The 18,089-nt window shown below is 52.2% G+C and overlaps 1 protein-coding gene across 3 annotated transcripts in view; it reads left to right on the top strand.

Annotated features, from left to right (window-relative positions):
• Window positions 1-18,089, top strand: part of Macrod1 (mono-ADP ribosylhydrolase 1) — a 144,949-nt gene that overhangs the window by 124,171 nt on the left and 2,689 nt on the right. For 2 of the 3 annotated variants that reach the window (XM_027408417.2, XM_027408419.2), the window contains exon 4: window positions 7,666-7,695. The exons of the other annotated variant lie outside the window; for it this stretch is intronic. In XM_027408417.2, the coding sequence (XP_027264218.1) occupies window positions 7,666-7,695 (30 nt within the window). The remainder of the gene's footprint in view (window positions 1-7,665; window positions 7,696-18,089) is intronic. 3 annotated transcript variants of the gene reach the window in all.

The raw sequence follows: 18,089 nt of genomic DNA, 5'->3' as shown, positions 1-18,089 counted from the left end.
CCTTTGAAGTCTCTTGTTTTATCTTCAAAATTCAGCACATTTTACATCTTATTTTAACTGTGGGTGTATCTAATCTAAAACATGTTCTAAAGGACTTGCCTCTTGGAACATGGATTCCCACCACTGGCCTATGGGAGCAGGGAAGGGAACAGCGACTTCCCTGGAGCAGAGACTGCCCCCTAGGCTCCATGGGCCCAGCTGTCGGTCAGTGTGACAGTGGGACAAAGCCTTCACAGAGCCCTTCTTATTAAGTAGCAGCCTTGCACCTGACAAGCCCCGACCACATTTCATGAGGGGGACAAGACCCTGTGGGCAGTCTAACCTCAGCAGTGCCTTTCTGTCTGACATAGCAGCTTCTAGAAGTACCCCTTCAGGCTGACCAGCTCCAAAGGCCCCTGGCCTTCTTTCCCTCTACCCCCCGCCACACACACACATTCTCCTCCCCTCTGCCACAGGGCCTTGTGCTGTATCTCCAAGGTAGGCTTCTGCCTCAGGGCCTTTGCACAGCCATCTTTGCCTACTGTGCTTCTCCAAGCCAGCTTCCTTCAGCAGGTCCTTGCCACACATGAGAGACAACCTACCAGCCCGCCTCTGTCTTCCCTTTGATTGACTTCATGACCTCTGGTGCTAACTAATTCTGGTTCAAGTTTATGCCTCTGTAGCTTTGTCATCCCGAAGACACTGAGCTTTGTGACAACAGAGTCCACCCTCACCCCAGTGCTCAGCACACAGTAGCAGTAGAAAGTTATCTTTGCCAAAGCTGAGGTCTGGCTCACTCAGGAGGAAGGAGCAAACAGAACCAGCTAGGGTTCAAGGGTTGAGGAAAGCAGTGCCCAGATTCCCAGCTGCTCCAGGCAGGTGGAGCCGGGATGCCGGGACAAGGTGTATGGGAGCTGAGGCAGACATTTGGAGGCAGTAGCCTCCTGGGGCATGTGCAGGACTGTGCCAGCTTCAAAGTCACCGCTGTGCCTGCCTGGCCAGCCTCTTCCTGGTCCTGAGCAGGAAGGCACCTGCTCAGCGCTTTCCTCGGGTCACTGGTAACTGACTGTCCTCTCTGCATCCCCCTCTCCCTTCTCCCTCAGAGGGCCACCCCTTCCTTCCAGGCATGAAGGACATAGTCCCTGTCAGGGAAAGCCAGAAGGTCCCTTGGCCACTGGCCTCAGACCATTCCCTGCTCTCAGACTTCTGCTGGGCTGGCTGGTGGGGAGCCCCACGTGGGGAGTCGGGCAGACCCAGGTCTTGTCTATGCGCAAGCCACACAATGGCTGAATGACTGGGGTGGGTACAGTTTCTAACTGTTCAATTCTTTCAATAATCATTGTTATGGTTGGCCCCGGTGGCATACCTATAGTCCCAGCACTCAGGAAGCTGAGGCAGGAGGATCAAAAGTACCAGGCCAACCTAGGATACAGAGTGTGTTCAAGACCAGCCTGGACAACATGACACAGTGAGACCCTGTCTAAAACCAAAATAATCACAACCATGGGGATGTGGTTCAGCGGGAGTGCATTTGCCTAGCGTGCAAGACACCCAAGAGTAGGTCCCTGATACTGAAAAAAAAAAGTCCCTAGACACCCACTATGCACCAGAGCTCTGTGCCGGAAGCTGTGAATGTGGTACACTCTGTGACAGTATTCAGAAGGCTGCCTACCTGAAGAGTAGGGGTGCTGGGAGGGGGTGGGGTGGATGAGTCTGAGACCCAGGTGGGTGGGTCTCTTGGAGAGAGCAGGGTGATGTTTCTTCCAGGCAAAGATGCTGGACATGCTAACCTGGAGCATGACTGAGGGAGATGCTGAGAGTGGGAGAGAGATGTACCATGTGTTTGTGGGGCTCTTGGGATTCCCAGTGAGAGGTTTGGGGGGCACATTTTTTTTTTCTTTTTGGTGGTGCTGGGGATGGAACCTGTGACCTCTTGCGTACCTAGCTAGCTTCTGCCTTGGGAAGGTTTTAATTGGGAAACTGCTGTAAAAAGAACTGGTTCAATGTACACTGTGAGGCTCAGGGGCCACCTTGGGGGAATGGTGGCAGTGTCTCCTGAGAGAGGTAAGCACTGTATGTGCCCTGTCCAGCCCAGCTCACAGCTGCCATGTAGTCTCTGTGCCTTGGTCCTCCCCCCCATAAAAACATTTAAAATGCCAGGGCTGGCATGATGGCTCAGAGGTTAGGAGCACTGACTGCTCTTCCAGAAGTCCTGAGTTCAATTCCTAGCAACCACATGGTGGCTCACAACCATCTATAATAAGACCTGGTGCCCTCTCTGGCCTGAAGGCATATATGCAGACAGAACACTGTATACAAAATAAATACATAAGTATTTTAAAAAAAACATTTAAAATGCCATCACATGACTTTTTCCACAGAAATATGTTAATGTTACAACATTTTAAAACACTTCCTAAAGCTGGACATGGTAGCTCTTTGTCTGTAATCCCAGTACACAGAATCCTGAGGCTGGAGGATAATTCTCCCTCATCTACATATGAGTTCAAGGCTAGCCTGGGCTACATGAGCACCTCTAAGTAAACAAATAGTTCCTTGTAGAAAGGGAAGCAGGGTAGGGTACCACCTTTGTCTCTGGGCTTCCTCTGATCTTTAGTGGCACTTGCCAAACTCTCCGGGGCTGGCCCTCTCCCTCTCACTGGGCAGTGGCCACCTGCCAGTACCTAACTAGGGCAAGAGCCTGGGCACAAACTGGGGAGTCCCTATTCCACCACCCTCAGGGATGGCGGTGGTAGCCAGGTGGAAGGGAAGTGGTGGGCTCATGAGCCGGGAATGAAGACAGCAGGAGCAGCAGGTAAGGCGGAGGACCTGCAGAGCACATGGGAGGCCTGGAGGGAGGCACCCCCAAACCTCAGCTTTCAGAGGTTAGAGAACTTGGCAGGGAGTGACCTGAGGGGACACTTCAAGGTCACAGGGCTGAAAGCCAGCTGGCTAAGTCCAGTGGAGTGTGAAGAGAGCGGCTCATCAGCTGTGGTGCTGACAAGCAGCACCCTAGAGCAGGACGAGGACCAGGCTGTCCTTACAGCCCAATGTGTGGACACTGGCCTCAAACCTACACCCTCTGATCTAGAGCTTACATGCCACCAGAGCTGGGGCCAGCTTCAGCCCCTCCTGCACTCCGCAGACCCTTGTTTAAAAGCCGGATACTTGGGGCTGGAGAGATGGCTCAGCAGTTAAGAGCACTGACTGCTCTTTCCAGAGGCCTTGAGTTCAATTCCCAGCAACCACATTGTGGACAACCACCTTGAATGAGATCTGGTGCCCTCTGCTGCCATGCAGGCAGAAGACTGTATACATAATCAATAAATAAAATCTTTTTAAAAAAAAAAAAAAAAGCCGGATACTTAAGCTGGGCATGGTGGTACATGCCTTTAATACCAGCACTTGGGAGGCAGAAGCAGGTCTGAGCTCAAAGTCAACCTGCTCTATAGGACAGCCAGGGCTACACAGGAAAACCCTGTCTTGAAAAAACAAAATAAATAAATAAAAATAAGATAAAAGCTGGATACTGTGGCACACACATGCCTATATTCCCAACTGTTGGGCCTCTGAGGCAGGAAGGGTTGCCTTCTGAACCAGAACCAGGAGTTCTGGCAGATTGGGCAGCATTGTGAGACCCCATTTATCTATCAAGACAAACAGGTCTAAGGGTGTCTTCCAGTTGCCAAATTGCTCCCCAACATGCACAAAGCCCTGGGATCCCTCTTTATCATGGAATACACTAAACATGGTGGTTCATGCCTGTAATCCCAGATCTCCAGTGACAGAGACAAGAGGATCTAAGTTCAAGGTCATCCTTAGCTACATAGTAGGTTTGGGGCCAGCCTGGTGGACTATGAGACTCTGACTTAAAAAGAAAAAGATAAACAGAAACAAAAAGACTACTTTTTATGAGCAGATTGGCTGCTCACAGGTTTTCTGCCCAGGCCAAGAAGGTGCCCAGTCTTCACTTACCCTTTCAACACCGACAGGCCCATTCCTCTCTCGGACTCTAGTTGTGTGGACATCAGTCATTCATCCCATTTGCTTCTCCCCAGGGGCAAGACCGCACAGAGTGGGGTGTTTGGAGTGCCAGGCAGGTGGGGTTGACATTTTCTCTGCCTGGGGTCTGCTGAGCCCAGTCCAGGTCCCTGCCCCTCCTCTCTTGCCCCAGCAAGGCTCCCTGCCAACCCATTTGGCACTGTGCCCTCTTTGAGCAGGGGCCAGCTTGTTTGCAGCCGGTGTTAATTAAGAGAGAGGTGATGGGGGGAGGTGGGAAGGGCCGTGGAGGGCAGCTTCCGACAGCCGCCAGCACTGCCCCAGGGGCTAAGGGGGCTGGAGTCAGGCCTGGGCCCACCTGAGATGCCTAGTGCTCAAAACTGCTGGTTCCCATACAGTCCTGCCGGGAGTACAGCCCCTCATGTCTGCAGCCAAGCCTGCTGGGCCTGGAGCACTAGAGGCTAACTGAAGTAATAGAGCCTCCAGAGTGCTCCTCTCTGCTTTGAGAAAGTAGGCATGGGGGGGGGGGGGGCATAACCACTCCTCTTTGGAGTTCTGAGAGACCTAGATTTAGTCTTTATTTATTTTGAACCAAGGTCTCCCATAGCCCAGGTTGGTTTATGTAATGAAGATGACCTTGAACTTTTGATCCTCCTGCCTCCACCTCCCAGAGTAGTAACAGGCATCAGCTACCATATCTGGTATATACCATGCTGGAAATCTAACCCAGGGCCTCCTGCATGTATAAGCCCCTGAAATGAGCTACACCCCCAGCTCCCACCGTACCCCAACTCTGTACACCTGTACTGTCCCAATCTCTCTCTCATTCTCTCTCTCTAAACTCAGTGTCATTCTCTGTAAAATGGGAACAGGAGCCTCTCCCCGGTGGCTTTGCTGTGATGAAAAATGGGGTCACTTGTGAGAGCGGCCACCTGTCTCTTGCTAACAATCTGCTCCTTCCATAGAACCGTGTCCTGGAGAGCTTCTGGGGACCAGAATGGGACCTCTGCACCCTGTCCCTTCCTCCTTGGGTCCCTTGGTGGATGACCTCAGCTCTTACCCTATAGCGTCTCCAGCTACCTTGTCTACATGCTCAGCTACCACCTTCTTTGTCCCTATGGTCCCCTCTTGGTTCTAGGAGCACCCGGCCGCTCCTCGACTCTCCATCTTAATTAGCTGCTTGTATTAATCTCGAAAGTAACGTGGCAACTTGCAGCCCTGCGTTTTCAGGCTGTGGAATTAATTATTCCCCAAGCGAAGAGCTGTGAGGTCTGGGAAACCAGCCACTGTGAGACACCCGACACCACTTAGCAACACCCATAGCTTTCGCACAGAGCCCTGGGCCACAATCTGGCCCCTAACCCTAAAGCAGAAAGCCCTGGAAGGTGGGGTAAGATTCAGCCCCCCACGCAGCTGGGCCTGGAAGCCAGGTGCCTGCTACCTGCTACCCAGGCCCCCTGGGCAACAACTAGGTCTTGGGAGACCTATGGCCTCCACTAGTTCTTTGTCTGGTTGGCATTAGGACCTTATGGATGTAGGCCTTATAGCCAAAGGAGGACCCCAGGCTGAGCAAGGGCACTGACCAGCACAGCCCTGGCGTTTGGCAGAGAGGCTGCCAATCTCCCTTACCTATACATCAGCCTCATGGCTACATGGTAAGGTAGGAAGGGCCCCCAGCTGAGCAGAGCAAGATATAATCTGGAAAGTGGTGGCAGCCAGGCCCACTCTCTGCCTGAGGGGGCCCCGTCCAGGCCAGACAGGAAGCAGGCAGTCTTTCTATAGCAGGGCCCCAGCTGACCCCTCATTTTACATGGGAAACTGAGGCCTGGAGCCCGGTGGCACCACTCACTAGTGCTCAGGCCTCTGCCATGGTCCACAGCGTGGCTTTTCCACCCATCAGGTGCTCCATGCTCTGAGGCCTCCTGCTAGCTCCCTAGCAGCAATTAATCCTGCCCTGGTGCTGTTCCTTCTCTTTTGTTTTTTGAGACACGGTCTCTCTACATAGTCCTCACTGTCCTGGAACTCACAGAGATCCAACTATTGTTGCCTACCCAGGGAGGCAATTGTGTCACTAGGCAGCTTGTGGGTCATGAGGATAAGGACCATGCTGTCCTGTGTATCGGGCTTTTTCTTTTGGGCCACCAACCAGCTCCCAAATCATGACACAGAGACTTATTAGTTTTGAATGCTCGGCCTAGTTTAGGGATGTTAAATTAACCTGTTTATCTTTACCTTTTTGCCTTGGGGCTTTTTTTTTTTTTTTTTTTTTTTTTTTTGGTTTATCGAGACAGGGTTTCTCTGTGTAGCTTTGGAGCCTATCCTGGCACTCGCTCTGGAGACTAGGCTGGCCTCAAACTCACAGAGATCCTCCTGCTTCTGCCTCCCGAGTGCTGGGATTAAAGGCGTGCGCCACTAACGCCCGGCTCCTTTTTCTTTTTCTTTTTTTTTTTTTAAGGCATGTATGTGCCACCACTGCCTGGCCTTTTTGCCTTTTATCTTCCTTATTTCTGTATATCTTTTTTTCCCTTTCCCCTTTGTTTTTTCTTTTATTTTTCCTTAAGGATTTTATTTATTTATTATATATACAACATTCTGCTTCCATGTATATCTGCAGAGTAGAAGAGGGCACCAGATCTCTGGTTGTGAGCCACCATGTGGTTGCTGGGAATTGAACTCAGGACCTCTGGAAGAGCAGTCAGTGCTCTTAACCTCTGAACCATCTCTCCAGCCCCTCCCCTTTGGTTTTTCAAGACAGGGTTTTTGTCCTGCAACTCCGGCTGTGTTCCTTGTTTTCTCCTCCTTTTTCTCTTGTTCCTCCTCATTCTTTTTAGCCTAGATTTCTCCTCCTATTTCTTCTGTCTGCCATCCTCGCCCATCCTTTGTCCTGCCGTTTAGCTACTGGCCAGTCACCTTTTATTAGGTGCCTTAGGCAGGCAAATGAAATAAATGTAATAATACATCCTCGCATCGTAAAAAAAAAAAAATACAGTATGAACAAATGTAACACACCTTTACATAGTTAAAGTAAGATTCTGCAGCATAAACAAATGCAAACATCTTTGCCTAGTTAAAATAATATTCCACAGCAGTCCTGGCATCCCCATACCTATGCTGACGGCTGGGCACTGCTGGGTCTCAGGAACCAGTGTACAGTCAAAGAGAACACAGGGTAGCCAGGCATGGCAGTAAATACTTGTGAGGTGGAAGGAGGGCACTACCGCAAAGCCACCCTTTGCTACATAGTGCCTGTCTGATCTATTGGAAACGCTGTTTAAGGGGGTGGGGCCTCAAGATGGCTCTGTGAGCAAAAGCATCTACTACTAAGTCGGACAACTTGAATGTGAACCCCAGGGATCAAATGCGGAAAGAGAGAACCAACTCCTGCTAGTTGTCCCCTGACCGGCACATGCATGCCATAACTCTGCGCACTGCTACTTCTGGGTGATCAGGTGGCCTTGGTGGCCTTCCTGTGCCCTCACTTCTTGGTCCTCCTACAAGCCCAGACCTGTTGGGAGCTTACCAAATCCCCATCATTGGCTCTTGCACAAAGGGCTGGGAACCCCTATTTGCAAAGTCTCAGGACCCAGGCTCCCTGCTCCCAGGCTCCCTGATTGTCCTTCTGCCCCGTACAGTCCCTTCTTCAACCCCTCCCATACTTACCTGCTCTTGTCTTTCTCTGTCTTGCAGCCAACAACTCCCTGCTTGGAGGTGGAGGAGGTATGTACACAGACCTTCTGAGTCTCGGTCAGGGTGGGATGTGGGTGGGGTATGTGTTTCCTGTTTCACCCTTCACGAGCCTACTGTTTGAGCCAGGCCCCTGGTGTGCCCACTCATAAAGCTGGAGGCCTGGCTCTGTTTGGGGGTAACCACCATCTAAACTTAAGCCTCCTGGCTTGTAAATGGATGTGGGGGCTGCAGGATGGTAGACAAAGCCTCACTCTATGCCTGACACCCACTTGGCCTTTGGAAGCTGCTTTCTAGTTGTCCTCAGTTTCTCCACTCAAATCTCTGTACATTATTATCCATCTCTGCACCGAATGCTCCCAGGCATGTCAGAGAGGCAGTATTTCATGGCTGCACAGGTCAGGAATGGGTGAGTGACAGGGGATGTAGACGACACCCCTGTGTGCTGTTGTAAATATCCACCATGATGCTGAAGCCGCTCTGGTGGAGAACAAGGTGGCCAGCCCATCAGGCATGCAGGCCAATGCAGCAGGTGGCCCGCATCTGCCTCAGCTAGCCTCCCGCCACCCACTCAGCACCTCAGCCCCAGCTGCTGGGCAGCCACTGTCTGCACAGTGGCAGGATGATTGGTGAGCCAGGGGCCATGGGTTAATGCGCCGTGGGATAAATCCCGGGGGCCGTGTTTACGGCAGCGGTGGCGGGGCCCAGGCCAGGTTTTAAAAGGGGGAAAAATAAAAGGGGCAGCAAAGGTCAGGAATAAATAAGCGCAACGCTAAGAGCTGTCGGTGACCAGCCAGGATGCAGGGGGCTGTTTGTGGCTGGAGATGCTTTTCCTCCCTCCCCACTCTCCTCTAGCTGTCCCTGTGGAGGTCACTGCTTCCCAGGATGGGGATTGGGTGCCCAAGGGTAGGCCTTTGGAGACCTCTTCCCAAGCCTGCCCTTTGAGAGGACCAGGGCCCTCCATGGTTGGTGACACCATGCCCTATCCACAAGGCCGCACCCACAATACCCATCCCACACCCAGTACTCAGCACCTATTGCCTGCAGGACTGGACACGGACAGAGCTCGCTTGAGAGTCAGGCCTGATGTCTGCCCATCCGAGCTCCAGATATGTGAGAGCGCCAGCCATGACAGAATAGTGGGAGGTCCCAGGTGCATGAGCACCTGCTCAGCGGGAGCACCTGCTCAGATTGGGCATCAGGGACATTTTGGGAAGGATGGTAAGGCCTGGACTGGTGAGGAAAGGTGGGTAGAAAACTCTCACCTTGCCGGGCGGTGGTGGCGCACGCCTTTAATCCTAGCACTCGGGAGGCAGAGGCAGGCGGATCTCTGTGAGTTCGACACCAGCCTGGTCTACAGAGCTAGTTCCAGGACAGCCTCCAAAGCCACAGAGAAACCCTGTCTCAAAAAACCAAAAAGAAAAGAAAAGAAAACCCTCCCCTTGTCAGATCACAGCTAAAGCCCTTACAGTTGCTCACGAGGCCCCAGCCACTCAGATTCGCTTCTGTGCTTTAACCCTCTTCCCCCACCAGGCCACAGCCACAACTTCATCCCTGCACTGGGCAGGGCCACTCCTACCTCCAGGCTTTGTGCTGACAGTGGGCAGGACCAGCACACTCTTGCCTTGGGGGCTTTGCTTTTCCTGAGGGTAACAAGTGTCTGTTCTTTCCCTCTCACAAGCCTTTACTTGAATACCATTTTCTCAGTGGGGCCCACCGGACTATTGGCTGAGGTCACAGCTGTCTACCCTGGCTCTCACTCTACTGTGGTGTTTTTTTCTGAGACCTTCATTCCTTCTACCATGTGGTGTGACTTCTTCTTCAACACCACCTTCACTGCCTGCTATCCCCTCAGAAGGAAAGGAGTCACCAGGATGTGGGTCTGTCTGAGTAGCCTTCCCTGTGAAGGGAGGGACTCGCCCCGAGTGTAGCTGGCAGAAGTAGGCTGAGCAAAGGGATAATTTGCAGGCATGCTGGTGCCTGTCCTAAACCATGGAGTGCTCTGGCTCCCCTTTTGGCCTTAGGAGTGCAGGGAGGCAGACAGATGAGGAGATGGGTGGGCAGTGACCCTGGAGGAAACAGGTCTGGAGTACAGCCTTTCATCGAAATGCAACTGAGATTTATGGAGCCTCTGCAGCTGGGGCTGTCACTCTGCTAATAAGATTGGGCCAGGTGGAGGTGTAGGGCAGGGGCTGTGGAGGGATGAAGCGGGGACTGGTGGGGCCTGGCATCTGAAGTTGAAATGCAGCAAGCCAGATACCCAGACATATCCCCCCTGCTTCAAATATGACATATCTGTTACCCCATCACTAACCCTGACCCCAGGAAGACACTAGAACCTCCCATGGGGGCCTGAAGTTCCTCTTGCAAGGGCTCAGGGCTCTACCTGCCCCCATCTGTCCTTTGCTCATGATGGCCCTAGATAAGCCTCATCCCTTCAGCCACAGGCCAGCAGACACCCTGCCAAGCATCCAGCTGCTTCACTTTGTCCCTAGAGCTGGGCCCTTGGAACATACTTGTACCTTACTGTGTTCTACTCACTCTGCCACCTGTGAGGGTCAGGGCCCAGAACACTGAGCTCTGGGGATCCCTCATTGTGGACTCTGCTCAGTCAGCACAGGTGGAACAGACACTCTGCTCTCTCTCTCTCTCTCTCTCTCTCTCTCTCTCTCTCTCTCTCTCTCTCTGTGTGTGTGTGTGTGTGTGTGTGTGTGTGAGTGTACGCCTGTCCCAGGCCTGAGGGCAGACAGTAACTCAATTTAGAAGTAGGCTTCTTAAGCAAGGGACGCTGGACTTGGGCCTTGAAGGTTGCAAAGGAGTTTAGCAGGCTCGCGAGGTGGGGGGACTGCAGGGAAGATGGCCTGATGACCTAGGGCAGTCCTAGTCTCCTGGAGAAGCTGGTGACCATCAGGCCCACTCTTCTCCCGTGCCTCTGCCTTACCTCCCTGGAAAGCCAGTTATTGGCTCAATAAAAAGCGTATCAAACACTCTCCTATAGTGTGGTAAGGAGGGAGGTGTGTCCTAAATCAGGATGGAGATCAACAAGGCCTGAGCGCCTCAACTGTTTATTAGCTCTGAGATGTTTACTTGGCGATGAGGAGCCGGCTTTCTCGGGGAGATTTGTGCGTTCTTTTTCAATTACCCCTCGTCTTTCTCTGCCACTTTTGCACTAAAGGGATAATAAATGTATCAGAGCGTTTCAATTATTCATCTAAATCATGACTGTGCCTGCCATGGCCAAGTCTTAGTGACAGATTAATTCAGGGCCGCCTCCTCTGCCGGCATGGCCGCCATCTCTGCCCCCAGCCAGCCAGCGCCCCAAAGGGCCAGCTCTAGGAACCAATGGTTGGGGTCAGGCAGGTCCCTGGCAGGAGGGTGGGAGGGAATGAGAAAGCCCTTGCCTGTCACCCTCCACCCGCTGTCTGGGCCTTCCAAGTTGTCAGCCCCATGTAAAGCTGCAGGAGCCAAGGACTTCTTGTACCCATCTATCCCCACCTGAGCTCAGGAGCCACCCCACAGCCGCCCCATCCATATAGGTGCATGGATATAAAGCCATACAGATCCCAGCCCCACACGCTGGGAGAAGCCAGGACGGTGGACCATCCCTCACAGCCATCTCCTGGCACGGGGCCTTTGCACCTGCTGCTGTTCTGCCCTCCTGCTCTGACTTCCTGCCTGAGCATGGCCTCTCCTGCTGCCCATACCCCAAACCCAGGATTAGAGTGCCCAGCCTTGTTTCAGCAGTTTCCAACCACGCTTGGTATTCTGTTGCCCTCGATGACTATTCAAGATCTATTTGTCCCCATGTACACCATCCGACCACCTAAGGGACAGGAACAAGGTGAGCAGCACATGCTGGGTGCAGACTTGTCAGTGGCCCGCCGTGCTTAGCCACAGCCTGGTACTTGTGAGTGTCGCCGGGTCTTCGGTCCCCTCACATAAGGTGCCGCCAAGGGCACCCTCTCAATGGATCCTCTCCCACACACTGGATCTCTGTCCTTTCTAGCCTCTCTTGCTCACCACCCTTTCTATGGCTCTTTCCTCTGCCCTCTCTTCATCTCACCTACACCCTCACTCTCCTTTGTCCCGGCAAAGATTAGCAAGGCCTCTGATCATTGGACCCCAGAGTGGCCTTCCCCTAGATTCTTTCCGAGCTGCTAGCTGCCATCGCTGCTGCTAATCTGTGATTGCTTCCATGGCCTCTGGGAAAGCTGGCACTGCTGCCCCAATGAATGGTGACCTGACTCAGTGGATAATGTGACCTTCATAGCCTTTGGGCTGCCTTGGGTGCTCCAGCAGCCAAGGTGTGCAAGGTCCTTTCCCTCTTTGGCCACCTGTGTGACTCAGAAGCAGCAACCAGTCTGAGGGCTTCCAAGAGCCAGGAATTGTGGTGGACACACCTGGCTGGGCCTGGGGCTGTCTGCAGGAGCAGGGCTGCAGCTTCAGCACTGAGACGTGGGAGTCACACGAGGGAACAGCGAAAGTGGCTAGGTGCAACCTAGAGTTTTCTGCTTGCTTGTGTTAGGGTGATCCCTAGATGCCTTAGCCACAGTTTCTGCCCCCACCCCCACCCCAGGGCTACAGTCCTGCACTCCTGCCTCCTGCCCTGGATTTATGCGCTGTGGCTCTCCCCCTTTGTCCCTTCCAGTAGATTCTATTGCCCAGGCTCAACTGCAGCGTCCCATGCTAGAGAGACATTTTGGATAGATGAATGGTCACGTCCCCACCCCTCCTCACTTCCTGTCCTGTTCCATCTTCTCATGTCAGCACCGCTTTTTCTTCCCTAGCACCGCTTTAACACACAGGACTGGTCCACGGTAGCCCTATTGCATGATTGTTATGGGGCACAGTCTATCGTTTTCCAGGGCCCAGAGAGTACTGACTTGGTCTGATGGAGTTGAAGTTGTCATATTGTGGACTGGCAGAAGCCACAATAGGTTTCATGAACAGAGTGTGGCAGGTCCTTCCTTAACCAAGCAGAGGCCCAGGGTCACCAGCTGCCCCTTCCTGATCATCATTGGGAAGACAGTGCCCTAGGAGGCCAAACATTATAGGTGTTCATAGGTTATCTGGAAGCGTCTCCTCCTGAGTACTGCAGGACACTGTCTGCAGCAAGGTCATTTTACAGATGGGAAAACTGAGCCTCCCTTCCCCATCTGGCAGCTGGCCTTCCCTGAGTAAGAGGAAGTATGGGAATCAGTCCTCCTTCGGCAACTCTGGCCCCTGCCACATGGCCACTGCACTTGTGCCCTGCCCCCAACAGGCAAGATGCCACCAGGCCCTGCACATGGCTGCCACGGATCTTTAATAACTCGAGTGATTTTGCATGATGAATGAGGCACCGTGGTTGTGTACATAATGAAGCCCTAATGTTTTCAAATCCCCGTTTAAGGAGCTGATCTCACCCCGTAATGAATTTCAGATCACATCGCAGTGATGTCGTTCATCTGTCTTCTCCCTGGGGCGCCCACCCGCCTGGTTACCTCCAGGGTGCAATCTCAGGAGGGTGGGCTCTGTGTCCTTCCCTGGGCCCAGAACAAGCCTCTTCTGGAGTGGAGACTGGCATGGGGCTGTCTGCTGAATGAAGGACCAGAGAGGACAAGCAGAGGCACCATGGGTTCTGACTGGGAGACATCAGGGTCTCAGTCCCCAAGGTCTATCCAGAAGGAAGGAGAAAGTGTGGGGCAAGCCAGGTGGGAAGGGCTCAAGGCCCCGGCAGGAGATCATAGCCCTCCCTCTTGGTGGGTAGGAGTTCAAAGGTCAGCAGCTCAGGAGTCTGCCTTAGCTAGGACTCCTTACCTACTCCGCTCTCCATCTGCTCAGCCAGGCTTCCTTCTGAGAAGGAAGCAGAAAAGGATCATCAGCACACAGAGCCTGGCTGGCAGGATGCTGCACCAAGGTGTGGCGGCTGTGAGCTGTCCCCAGGCCACAGCCCAAACAGGACTGGATGTTCAGATGAGGAGAGGTCCCCTGTGCCTTCTTGGACAGGGCTTGGACCCCTCCATAGCCCCTGCCTATCCTAGAGCTGCTGCCCCAAAGCCCTGATCTAGGCAGAAGGTATTGTGTGGAGAAGACGGCCTCTGCCCTTGAGGTCTACAGCTGAACCTCAGCCACCCACCTGAGAATACTGACTGATAAACAAAGGTGCAGCTCCTCCCACACCAAGCAAGGACAGCTATGCTGACATCTGAGGAAACCGAGCCACAGAGAAGAGACTGTATCCTAGAAACACCGTGGAAAAGCCAGGGAAGAGGGACTTGGCTTTGGAAAGCTCCTTGCCTGTATCTTGCAGGCTGGGTTGGCCTTCACTACAAATTGGGCCCCCATTTCAGGCTCTCCCTAGCCCTCCTTCTGTTGGGGAATCCACAGGAGCCCAGGATGGGCAGGGCAGAGGGGAAAGCCACCTAGAATTCTCTCTTGCTGTGAGACTCTGAGAAAGTGGGTATGGCTCTTTGAACCTTTACCTCACTTCTTGTAATGCAGGGCCTAGCTAGCCATAGGGATCTTGGTTTTTGCTCTGCTTGCAGCCATGATACCTTGGAAAGTTGTTGACTCCTCTGGCTTTTGGTTGCCCTCCTGCTGGCTACCCCCCCAGCCTAAGTCAATTTTTCTACAAATCTTTAGACACCTAGACTCTGAGATTCAGAGAGGTTGAATAACTAGCCCAAAGCTAACAGCAATCTTTGGTTTGAATTTCCGGAAAGAGAAATCCCAGAAGAGAATGTAAAAGGGCCAGCTCCGCAGAGTGGCAGAAGGGAATGGGAACATCTGACCCTTTGGCAGGGGCATAGCTGCCCTCTGTGTCCCCTAGGCCACTGGCTCCTCTTGTTCCTGTAAATAATTAATTAGCCCCTGCTTGCTTGTTTGTTTAGCATGAGGAATGCTCCCCCACTGAGACACATTTATTGCTGAATAAATTTAAATATCTAATCTTCCCTTCATGAATATTACAGCACCCTAAATAGCAGCCAGCAGTCCTCAGTGCCTTGCTGTAGTGGTCCCACTAGAGCCTGCCTTGGCTGGTCTGCAGAGGATCAGGCTCTAGCCCCTGCCCTGCCCTTCCTTCTCCAGCCTTTCCCCTGGCATGGGATAGCTCTCACCAGCTCTATTCGGCTCCCCCTCTTTGCTGGAGAGGATTGGGCTGGGACAGGGAGAGAGGTGTCTTCTAAAGGTCCCAAGCTGAATGTTAGGGTCGGGTGTCTGTTCACATTGTTTCAGGAGAACAAGAACGTCACTCAGCATCTCCTGGGCTTTGAGGGACTGACTAGACAGAAGGGGCAGGGACTGGGTGGGGTTCAGTGAGATGTAGGACGGATTAGGGAGGGCAGCAGCAGAGGAGAGGCCTGGAACAGGAGAGCTCAGAGTGGACAGGAAGGAAACAGCTAGTGTCTCTGAAAAGTCTGGGTGGGTGGCAGGAGCAGACAGCCTCTGGGCCAGCTGAATGTTCAGAAAGATGAAGGTCCCCAGGGCCTCATCTTCAGGGAGAGGACAGGTGACAGACTGCAGGGGTGAAGAGGGGCAGGGAGACAAAAGATGGTATAAAGGGTTTGGGAGAAGCAGACAAACCCTGGCCCACTAAGGGCAGGGAGGTGGAGAGGTGGTAAAGGCAGCTACATTGTGGTCCAGTAGAGGCCCTGAATCTTCAGTGCCCAGTGCCTGACTTGAGTCAAGTTTTGCTATCTGTGCCTCAATTTCTTCTATATAAAAGGGGCTGGCAGCTCCTCCTGGGTGGGAGTGTGAGGCTCCAACAAGACAATTGATGGAGCCGGGCGTTGGTGGCGCACGCCTTTAATCCCAGCGCTCGGGAGGCAGAGGCAGGCGGATCTCTGTGAGTTTGAGACCAGCCTGGTCTACAAGAGCTAGTTCCCGGGCAGCCTCCAAAGCTACAGAGAAACCCTGTCTCGAGAAAAAAAAAAAAAATGATGGGACTGGCTCAGCACCCCAAGGTGGTTGCAGCAAGGAGGCCCAGTGGGAGGAAGGGAGACAGACGGGCTCTACTTCGATGGAGAAATGTCATCCCAGACCTCGGAGACAGGAAGTGGACACGGGAGGATGTCCAGGGAAGACCCAGGCTGTCTGCTGACCTGGGGACTGAGCTACAGGCCTGGGTGTTTGTTGTTATTATTATTGTTTGTCTGTTGAGACAGGATTTTATCATTTAGTCTAACTGGCCTTTGCCTCCCAGTTGTTGGCATTAAAGGCAGGAGTCACCACACTTTACACAGGTGAAAACCAAACTGTTGTGGGCCATCAGGAAGGCATTGATGTATGGTAGGAGGACTGGAGTAGTAGGGACCAGGCAGCTGAGACTTAGATTCCAGGACTAGTCTAAGTCTAGTAAGTTGGAAGAAGGTAATACAGATGTGGTAACCAGGGCCTGTCCCTCATCTTTGCTTTTGGGGAACCTCTATGCTGATCACTCACAGAGCGTCATAGTCATGTGGTCCAAGCCCCACTCCAAAAGCTGGCGGGCAGCTCCTGTGCCAGTCCTCTCTGTCCTCACACTCCAAGTCAGCCAGACTGCAGGCCTGCACACTTTAGCAGTAACGGTTATGTCTCTAAAACACAGATCTTCCAAGCTGCAATTCCATGTGACCTGCAGCCAGCCAAGGTCACCTGCAGGATGCTTCACACTGGACTAGCAGAGAGTGGAGTGCCAGGAGGGTGAGACTGCCGGGCAGGACCTGTAGGCTCCAGGAATACAGATCTCTGTGCATACCTCAGACTCCATGGACTCCCTGGAGCCTGATGTTGTCATGTGATAATAAGGGTTAAATCACTTTGTATCTGATTCCCAACACGGCTTAACTAAGTAACAAGAATTATTGGTGTGGTGGTGCACACCTTTTTTTTTTTTTTTTTTATAATTAGGGGAGATGGAGAACACACTCCTTTAATCCCAGTGCTCAGGAGGCAGAAGCAGGTGGATCTCTGTGAGTTCGAGGCTAGCCTGGTCTACAGAGCCAGTTCCAGGACAGCCAAGATTACACAAAAAAACCCTGTCTGGGAAATACACACACAAACACACAAACACACACACATACAAACACACACACACACACACACACACACACAGAGAGAGAGAGAGAGAGAGAGAGAGAGAGAGAGAGAGAGAGAGAGACTTTCTGTCTTTCTTCAGGAGTCAAGAAGTCAAGAACAATTGTTGCTGCTGGGCAGTGGTGGTGCACACCTTTGATCCCAGCACTCAGGAGGCAGAGGCAGGCGGATCTCTATGAGTTCGAGGCCAGCCTGGTCTACAGAGTGAGTTCCAGGACAATCAGAATTGCTACACAGAGAAACCCTGTCTGGAACAAAATAAAACAAAACAAAATACTTGCTGCTCCTACAGAGGACCCAGGTTCAATTCCCAGATAGCTCATAACTATCTGTAATCCTGGTTCCAGGGGGACTCAACAAACACAGTGAACGCACATGCATGTAGGAAAAACATTCATACACATAAAGAAAAATAAATCAAATTAAAAAATAGTAGTTAAGGGGCTGAAGAGATGGCTCAGAGGTTAAGAGCTCTGGCTGCTCTTCCAAAGGTCCTGAGTTCAATTCCCAGCAACCACATGGTGGCTCACAACCATCCGTTATGAGATCTGGTGCCCTCTTCTGGTGTGCAGATATACATGGAAGCAGAATGATGTATACATAATAAATAAATAAAATCTTTTAAAAAAATAGTAGTTAAAAGAGCCCAGCATAGTGGTGTACTCCTCTCTCTAATTCCAGCACTCAGAGTAGAGGCAGAGGCAGGAAGCTTAGGAGTTTAAGGTCATCAGCACCAGCAAAATTGAGGCTAGTCTGGGCAACATGAGGTAACATAGTGCAAATAAAAAACAAAACACAACAAATAAAAAAGAGGAAAAAGAACCAGGCAGTGGGTGGCTCATGTCTTTAATCCCAGAACTGAGAGGCAAAGGAAGCAGGATTTCTGAGTTCAAGCTCAGCCTGGTCTACAGAGTTCCAAAATGGCCCAGGCTACACAGAAAAACCCTGTCTCTGAAAAACCAAATAAATAAGTAAATAAATAAATGAGAAAAACAAGGTCAACTTAGTACTGAGGTGTAGCTCAGTAATGAACTGTGTTGTGTGCCCTGTGGTCCATCTCCAGCACTACCCCCAAAAATTCATTTTTCCAGCATCCTATGAGGCAGGCACTACTATTAGACCCGAGGAAATAGAGTGATGTGCCCGGGATCACTCAGGCTGCTCAGCCCACCTGTCGGTGTTGTTCTGTTCTGTGCTGGGTCCTCTGTGGATGCCACCCAGAACAGAAACACTTATTGTAATGCCTATGAACTCCAGGCTGCACACAGGCTCACTGGGGCACAGACTTTCAGCTCAGGCTCTGCAGCCCCCTACAGAAAGGGCAAGGAGGGGGCTGAAAGACCCTGCCCTAGCCACTCCCAGAGTCCCCT

Source organism: Cricetulus griseus, chromosome 3 (genome assembly GCF_003668045.3).
Source record: "Cricetulus griseus strain 17A/GY chromosome 3, alternate assembly CriGri-PICRH-1.0, whole genome shotgun sequence".
NCBI classification, from domain to species: Eukaryota; Metazoa; Chordata; class Mammalia; order Rodentia; family Cricetidae; genus Cricetulus; species Cricetulus griseus.
This window is presented reverse-complemented; position numbering and strand designations above follow the sequence as displayed.